General features: G+C 40.1%; 1 protein-coding gene across 3 annotated transcripts in view; it reads left to right on the top strand.

Annotated features, from left to right (window-relative positions):
• Positions 1-9,546, top strand: part of plekhm3 (pleckstrin homology domain containing, family M, member 3) — an 82,335-nt gene that overhangs the window by 17,144 nt on the left and 55,645 nt on the right. For all 3 annotated transcript variants that reach the window (XM_042494209.1, XM_042494210.1, XM_042494211.1), the window contains exons 4-5: positions 6,866-7,011; positions 7,546-7,739. In XM_042494209.1, coding sequence (XP_042350143.1) covers positions 6,866-7,011; positions 7,546-7,739 — 340 coding nt within the window. The remainder of the gene's footprint in view (positions 1-6,865; positions 7,012-7,545; positions 7,740-9,546) is intronic.

Below are 9,546 nucleotides of genomic sequence, written 5' to 3' on the forward strand. Positions count from 1 at the left end.
GCATTTAAGTCCACACGTTATTGTTAGAGTTCTTGATTTATTATAGGTTTATAGGTTTCTCTTTTTTGTAGTTTTCAATTTGGAAATTGGTCTTGAAATGTCAATTTCACCCTTTGAAACCTCAGCAAATTTGGTTTGATTTCTTTCAAAAACATGAGGAGAAGGCAAAGAGTAACTTAACTACACATGGCCCAAAAAATACAGAGAAATTAGTAAAAAGTTACATGGAAATTCCCAAAATATAAGCAAAAGCAGACATAATCTCTAAAGAGTAACTTCACTACAAAAAGTAAAGAATAAGATCCTCTTTTTTTTTAAAACCAGAAACAACACTGAAACTGCGTTAAGCAAAACCACCAGACTCCTTTTTAAATACACATTGATTTAAGCGCGTACAGAGGAAGTATATTGGCATCTCACTGGGTAAAATACAGATTTTTTTTCAACCAAATCAGAGTTTTGTGATTGTTTGAACAGTGGGAAGATGAACCAAGTTGTTTTTTGTGAATTCCAGGGTTGGAAATAAGCACAAGCCACCAGCCAAGTGCTGGTAAAATATGCAAGTGGCTGCTGGATTTACTTTACCCACCTGCCCAAAAGACAACGGTAATCTACTGCGTGGCTGGTAGATTTTTGGAGTCAACCAGTGGCAGGTGAACAAAAAAGTTAATTTCCAACCCTGCAATTATTTTTTGTTTCGGATGACTTTAAATGAAGCATGTTTTACGATGATAAAATTACTGTTGATTTAAATGGAGTCCAGTGGGTTTGGCGATAGTGATTTTGGGGCTTTTTCTGGTTAAACAAAATGATTTTACTCTTTCACAAAAAGGTCTGTCTCTGTAAGCATCCTTTCCATAATGTTGTCAGAAAGTTAGAATAATAACGTAATCCTGTCAGTGGCAAAAACGAGCACTTTTAGTGGCCGTACATTTACGGTGTATAATAACCCAGAGTGGTTGTAGCTGATCTCCGTAATACTGGACCAATTTCAAAAAACCTTTTCTCCATTAGGCACTTGGACACACAAATAAATGGGCAAATAGGATCCAGCTTGAAAAATACCTTAGATACGCTTTAACATAGCACAATATTTGTCAATAGTAAATCAATCTAGACCTGTGGACGCTAGGAAGACTAGCTGTGCTCTAGGGCACCGCTAATGGGGATCCTAAAAAATAAACAAATAAACTCTGGAGTTTACTCTGCTCTGGCTGTTGTATGTTTCAATACCTGGAGAACTGAGCCTCTTGGTTCTGAAGGTTAAAGATGGCCTCTCATAAGGCCTGTAAAAACCCCTTTATATAATCAAAAATGTTCATGTTCCTTTGTTACCTTTACCTTTTGTAACCTTAATGCATATTAGATTATTCATATATGAAGCTGCTAATCTAAACAAGATCTTTTGATGTCCACTATGCTACTTTAATTTCCCCCAATTTTTCTTTGAACTTGTTTCAAGTCTGCCCTCTGCATATGCATGCTACGTCCATCCATACATATCCAGTGATTGGTTATTTAACATCAAAATGTAAAACGTATTCAACTAATTAAATATGGGAATGCTGCTTTTTTTTATTTCTTTTGAAGGAAATGGTCAGTGCTCTTTTGAAGGCCGTGTCTCCCCCGTCACTCCTCGTCTCACACACGCACGCATGCACACACACACACACACACACACACACATATACACACACACACACACAAACATTGTGCAGAGTGTGTCCTCAGGTCTGGTGACCCCTGTCGTTGCACTCGAGCACATTCTCAGGCCCCCGATAGACCATGTGAATCTGTTGGACTGGGGGGTTCGGGTGAAGTGGAAATCAGTAGATATGAGAGAATCTAGGAAGTAGGAGGTGGGCTCACATCAAAAGATAAATTCTCTCTCTCTCTCTCTAATTCACACTCGTGCACACACATGCACGCACACACGCACATGCACTGTCTTACTCATAGCACTCTCCATTTGTGCACATTTTCATTTGAGTGTTTGGTCGGTGTGAATGAGACACATCAAAGCTCAGGCTTCTCTAGTCTTTTCAGTTTTAATTCACACACATGTACATAACACACACACACACACACACACACACACACACACACACACCACACACCACACACACACACCAGTGTCCTCCCAGAGGTTTGGTGGTTTAAAACCAGCGGCGGGCAGATGAAAGCGTGGGCCCCCTTGTTTTTTTTTGCCCTGATGTCATCTCTCTCTCTCCATCTGTATCTCTGTGTCTCTCTCTCTTTCTCTCTCTCCCTCTCTCCACCGTACGCTCACCCCGGGCAGGTCAAAGTGACCCTCTCCCACTACAGAGAGCCGCGGTACAATCGGTAGACCTTTGAGCTACGTTTGAATTCCTATTCATCTTTTCCCTCTGTCCCTCTTTCGCTTCGTCCCAGAAAGACCCATAAAAGATCAGAGCCGAGCAGAGAAAGCAGTTGTTACTGTGTGCTGATAATAGAGGAAGCAGTTAGCAGCAGAGAGTGTTGACAGGTACACTAACATTTAAGAGATCAGCGTTCTTGAGGTGATCAATAGTGTATCTGTTGAAAAGGGAAAAAAGTAGAGGTGTTATGCTCTGAAAATGGTGGAAGCAGCTGTTCAGTGTTTATTTTTGAGGAGTGTCATAGTGGACTACATTATATTAAAAGGTGTCACTAGTTTTTTTGTCCTTTAAATTTCAATACACGAAGTTGGCAGAAACACTTTTGTGCCACACTAACTATAACGATAAACATACAACTTTATTAACACCTCTATTACAACTTTCTTTTTAACTTAACTTAACTTTTAAACTGAAACTGCTAATTGGTTAAGCTCCGCGAATACGAACGCTTAAGCATGACGGTCTGTAGTGCTCCAGGGAAGACGTTTTTCTGTTTGCCGACATAGAAGTTAACGTTCGACCAGGTTCCCTCACCAGAAAGCCTACGAGATTTTCCATTTGGATTTTGGATTACAAAAGCAATTATGATTCTCAAAAGTATTGTTAAGCGAAATAATCTTGACATGAACACCACGTTTAGGTTTTTTGAAGCCTAAATACATTTGCCAGAATTAAAAACATTAAACACTAGGCCATAAATGAACTATACTACTTTCTTATGACTTAATGTCACCACTACAACGAGGCTGTGAAACCGTGTTCACTGTGATGACGTTCTGTAGTCTCATTTAGCCGCTTTTTAACTGTTGGAGGACATTGCAGGACATTTCTTACCAAGTTGCTCATTATGTTTTTTAATGTTTTTGAAAGAAGTTAAATCAATTTTCAGAGGTTTTAATGCTAGTGAAAGGAGTTTGAATGCTGCACAAGAAAACTGAAGTTGATCCAGGTGTTAAAAGGTTACAGAAAAGCCTCTTGTATTTTATGGGTTTTCTGTTTGTTTTTTCTTAAATAATCAGTTACTCACACACAGGTGAATGGTGTCGGGCCATCAAAAGCAAAATTAACCAAAACTGACATCCCTAGTTGTATATATCTTCTTACACTATACTCTGTTGGCTATTTACTAACTCACATAGTTATCTTTAGGAACACAAAAAATATGTACTGTACTTATTTTTATTCAAACAACGTCACAATCTGTTGATTCAGTCTCCTTAAATGTTCTCCGTGCTGAGGGCTCTCTGTTTTGAGGTTGCTTAACTGCATGTTAAGGTTTTGGTCAGCATCAGATTTATTTCCTCTGTGTTTTTTTATCCTTTGTCTTCTTCCGTAGCCCCACATGCTTTATCTGTAGAGGCTTTACTGTCCTTTTTTTACTGTACAGAGCTCATTATAGACTGCCTCAGCTGTGGTACAACCACATTTACAGTATCTCCACGTGTGGGTACGTGTGGGTGTGTTCTCCTCTTGTCCTCATGATATAGAATTTGAGGTTAAGGTTAAAGGTTGTTATTTAGTTTGCAAATGTTTGCAGGCTACAAATGTATGTGTCTTTGTTCCTCTGGGACCGGCAGCAGCAGACCAAAATCGAGGCCACAATTGGCCAGAAAGCCGGCCTGGTGGTCAGCGCTTTCCTCGAAGTGACACAGTGTTTCTCTGACGGTTGACCATCCCCTCTGCCTGCTGGCTGCCAACCAGTGGACTGTGGTTTTCTTCTTGAAAGAGCATCCACCCCAACAACAGCATGAGCTCACTGCTGTAATTAGCCTACAGAGTTACACACATGTATTCGATCATGGGTCCCTTGATGAGATAAGAGTTTGTTTTCCAACGTATCCAAAAGCAATAATTTAAGCCAAAGAAAAACAAATATCCATTGTTTAAAGTGATGAAAATAGATGATTTATAGATTACTGACATGTTCTGGACACAGCTCTTCATAAAAAAGTGTTTTTCTGACACTGAAAATGTCAGAAAGTGTTACCATCAGAATGCGATCCTAAAAACCACACCACATCTGAGGTGGTCTGACTCACACTGTGATCGGGTGTCTGACTGATATAAATACAGGTTGCACAGTTTACCCACACTCTTAAGAAAAATATTAGTTAGAAAGAATTCAATCTGCCCTTGAGACGATGCGGTCCTTTGCGAAGGAAAATTAAGAAGAGCCCAAACAGCAGCGTAGCTTCATGAGAACCTTGAGGAACCAGTATGAGGTCTAAAATGAGGGTCGTGTGACTGACATGAGTCAGCACCATGGATATATAAAGAGAACTGGATGCAGCGTTGAAGGTTGGGCCCTGTTTATTCCTATGAAAGTTGCTCAGTGGCGCATGAAGCCAAAAAAAGACACTGTCTCCGCTCTGTGTGGCCCACAGAACAGGCATGCTAGAGTCTTTCACCAGCCAAACTAAGTTGCCTACTTTTGGTAATAAACCAAAATTATTGTGATTTTGGACTACTGCTTGCTCATATCAAACAATTTAAGTAAGTCACTTATTTTTTATTTTTCACCAAATGACTGAATAGTGATGTGCAGGCACCTAAAGCAGGTAGCTGCAGCTCTAGTTTGGTCCATCATTCAGTCCTTGTTTGGCTGAGTGATGCTCAAACATAAGTCTTTTTTCTTTTAAAGCAGATAAAGCAGGATTCGAGCTCCCAGTGCTGATTAGACTATTGTCCATCTTTTTCAGACGCCTGATTCTCGTCTATGATACAAAAGCAGTTGACCTAACTTCTCTTTCTTGTCTGCCGTCATCTGTCCTCGTTTGATCTCACTCTTCCTCTCTTTCATGCAGTTTCCGTAGTTCCTCTCATCTCTCGATAGCCTTTTCCTCATTCTGTGTCCTCTTTGTCAGCCTGCGTTGTTTTTTGTGTCAAAGCACTACTAACAAACAGGCTGACACACGTCTCGCTTCCTCCGCCTGTAGCTTTCCATGCCTCTGTTTTCCAAAACCCAGATAACAATCTTCTGCCTCCCTTTCTTCGCTTGCTGGCCCCATGTCCCCCCAGATTGTGTTGGATAAGAGACACCTGTCGCAGTGCTGTGGCGCTCAGCTGTTTGTGTGTGATCTTAGACCAGGTCCGGGTGTTTGGGTGAAGGATGAACTTTAAAGAGTTGAGAAGACAAAGCAGAGAGAGAGGCAGATATCAGGCTGAATAGAGCTGAAGATCTGATGGTTTTTTGGGTCTGAATAACTCTTTGTTATTGAAGTCCGCTGTGTTGTGACTACCAGAAGAACCAAGACGTTGTTATCTGGGGGATTACTTCAGGGTTTGGCAGGTAGATTTTTTAGAAAACATGGATATTAGTAGTTAAAGATGCACTACTGGACATACTGAAGGACGTACATCTGGTTTCTGGTGGAAGTTAATACATTAAAATAAGGTGGACTTCCCCCCCAAAAAACAAAAGTTGTCATTTTGCTTCTTTTTGTATTTTCACAAAATAATACATCTTGATGAGATTGCTCATTTTTGGTAGTCAAACATATTTATGCAGTTCTTAGGAGCATCACTTCGAGGTTTGTTCACAGAGACGTGAAAAATAAAAATAGACACGAAAATACAGCAGACTTAAATATTCTTTCAGTCCTTGGTCAATAAAATTGGTGACTAAGTAAGAAAAGTGTTTATAGACGTTATTAAAAGCAAAACTGGAAGGTGAGGTGAAAGGCCAGCACTCATAAAGACGGGCGGGATGCAATGTTTGTCTAAAAATGACGATAGACTTTAAGACAGCCTCTTTTGGTTGGAGATGCGACCTGAAATAACTTGAAAATAGTCTGGAAACTATACCTGTTGTCCAAATAAACACCTCCATTTAAGGATGTCTCTATACAACTCTCTAATCAATGCAATAAAATTAGTTATCGGGTTTTTTTTTTTGGTTCAGTCTGTATGATACAGCATATCACCTTATTGGGGTCAGAGTTCGTTTTTAAAGCTGGACTGTATTGTTTATTATCTCCAGGTTTACTCGGCTGGATTAGTGTGGTATTTAGTGAGCGGCAATAAACTGACACATATTAACGCTGAGTTATTTGCTCTACAACCTTTGTGTTCTCCTGATCTCGCCTCCAGCAGACTGTTAACGGCTGACTTGTGTAACACCTTAAGTAACGTGACAGACACATAGAGCAGCTCTTTATTGGAGTAATCATTTGGTGTCCAGTAAGTCAGAGACAATACACACTTATGTCCCGAGGCCCTTTGTCATCCCCTCTGTGTGTCCCTCCTTCACTAAGTAATAAAGGCAATAAAAAGCACAAAAAAAGTAATATTAAAAAGAGATATATATTGTTGTATTTTTTTTTGTATGTTGTATTTGATACTTTCTTAAACGTTTATGTGATTTCCTTGTGATCACAGCCACTTTCACACACCCTATATTGTTAGATATGTGTTTTTTGATAAGGTATCAAACCACACACACACTAACCAGATGACTGTCTCCTCAGGTTGTCAGCGTCCAGTCGGCCTCTCCAGAGGAAAGGCGAAGGTCTGCTACTACAGCGGCTGGTACTACTGTCAGAGCTGCCATCAGGACAACTCCTTCCTCATCCCAGCACGCCTGCTGCACAACTGGGACACCAGCAAGCACAAGGTGGGAGAACACACACACAGACACAGCTTTATGCCCACAGTTTTTCTTAATGTACCAGTTTTGAAAGTATGTAGTTTCACATTTATGAGAGGCTGGAACAACAGCAGGGTTGCTCTAAAAAAAAAAAAAAGGCCACTGAGCAGTGTTTAAGCACCCAATAAAGCTTCACACCTGTGACTCTATTAATAAAACTGAACTTCCTGGATCATATTTAATTTCTCAGATTTACCTATATTAATATCCCCACCAACGCAGCAGATCAATGTTTGCTGAGTAAGACGTCGAGGTTTGATAGCGCTCACACAGTTGACATTAGCTTATCTTAAACAGCCAGCCTGGCTTTGTCCAAACGTAAAGCAAAACAATCTACTAGATCCACTGAAGCTCACTCATTTATACATTTTATTTTGTTTGTTGCCTCTGAGGCTTTCAAAAGGATTTTTAGCCCCATATCAACTTGTCGAGTATTAACCATTATGTATCAGATGTCCTTGGTGCATTGATCCTGATTTAAACTTTAATGTGCTCCTCCAGGTGTCTAAGCAGGCCAAGGAGTTCCTGGAGTTTGTGTACGAGGAGCCCCTGCTGGACGTCCAGCAGCTCAACCCCTGTCTGTACGAGCACTGTGAGCCCCTCAGCACCGTGCTGCGCCTCCGCCAGCAGCTCCAGTCGCTGCGCGCTTACCTGTTCAGCTGCCGAGCAACCGTCGCCGAGGACCTCAGGCGAAGGTAAATTGATGGTTAAGTCTGTTGTGTTGAGGTGGGGTGTTTCCGCAGCACATTTCTAAAAAAAAAAAAAAAAAAAGAGTCACAATAATCCAGTAATTCATAAAAAGAAAAATCTATTACTTAGTATCTCAGGTATGCATTTTTATTGTTTTTCAATCCCACTTGGGATCCGCTGATTTAGAGGGCGGAAACAATTACAGAAACATTACTACTGCAATTGTGAAATTGCAGTAGTTATGAGGATAAAGGCAGAGTGATTAGGATTTTTTAAACATCTTAAAATATTTAAAGTTGACCCCATCTGCTCGGCCGCTCGCTCCTGGATACGTACCTATGATATGGCACCTGGTCTCCTCCTCACATTCTGTGTGTTTGTTATTGGCTGGGGGCCACCACCCAAAAGTCGTCTTCCAGAAACGTCCTAAAAACAGCAAAATAAAATAAAAAAGAACAGGCAGCGGGCAAGTGTGGACTCCATGGTCAATGTGGCAGCTTCAGTGGATATCAATGGACAAGCTATGCTGCAGGCATGCAGCGGCAGACATGTCCTGCTGCGATCATGACCCCTGTATTTTTACCTTTATAGTGGGTCATAAGTGTTCAAATTTTAATATTTCAGGACTGGAGGTTAGATTAAATATAACAAATCATCCTGCATTTATACAGCCCTTAAATTGCATTTTTATTGCATAAAAATGAACAAAAGTAAAAAATAACAATCACTGAAATGGCTTTTTAACTATTAGGGCAGAGGCTGAAAATGTGAATGTGTTAAATATTCTATGGTTAGTCAGAGAGAGTTCAGCCCTGTACACTTGCAGATTTAAAGGCAGGGTTCACTCAAAACCAGACAATAACACACAAAACAAAACCATCTGAATGGGGGCTCTAATCAACGGTTAAAAAAAGAGATATCCATCAGCCTTTTATAAAGTTATTTTCAATTCGCGTCAGATTATCATGTTGAGCACCAGCAGCCTCAGTTTGAGAGCCACACTAGCAGATAAGATGGTTCTCTGTTGACTGATTGATCACACAGACTGTTAACAGCTCCCTGTATGATCCGTGTTTACATGTGTGTGTCTGAGTGCCTGCATGTATATTGCCATAACTTTTATCTGCATGCATTCCTGAGTGTATATATGCTGCATATACATAAAGGATGTGTGCCTGTGTGTGTATATCTTCATGTGTGTGATGGTCGGGGGGATGACTGTTTATCTGACTGGGGTCCCACACTGAAAGCCTTGTCTGTGAGCTGATGGATGCTCCTTGACTCGCTGCAGGTCACTAATACACTCTGATTCGACCATTTCTAAAAGGAGAAGCATCCACCTCTGCAGACATACTGGAATCTGATTAATATTCTTTCATAATAATATACAAAAAGCATATTTTCTTACTTACCAGTAACAACAATAACCATGCAAATATTTCTGTTTTTTTTAGGGTACTTATTCTTTGGGAAAAAGTCGCTCAAAAGAAAAGGCTTCTGTATGTTGTCCAGAATAACAAAGATGTTGTTTCTGAAGAGAAACTGATTAATCTTTGGACACTCACATCATTGTATTTAGGTAGCAGCAGAAATACCAAAGACAGAAATCTGTTAATGTAATTTGGCTGAATCATTTTTTTTATTATTTTTTGCACTGAATAAAATGCCCGAGCCTGTGATGACCACTTTCCTATCAGGCCAAAACGTAATTGATATTGATATGAGATGCTTTAACTGTAAAACCAGAATGCTAAAACTAACATTATTTTGGTCTTTATGAGGAATTGTAATATCCCATTATTCCATTTTTTT

The sequence above is a fragment of the Plectropomus leopardus genome, chromosome 10 (genome assembly GCF_008729295.1).
Source record: "Plectropomus leopardus isolate mb chromosome 10, YSFRI_Pleo_2.0, whole genome shotgun sequence".
NCBI classification, from domain to species: Eukaryota; Metazoa; Chordata; class Actinopteri; order Perciformes; family Serranidae; genus Plectropomus; species Plectropomus leopardus.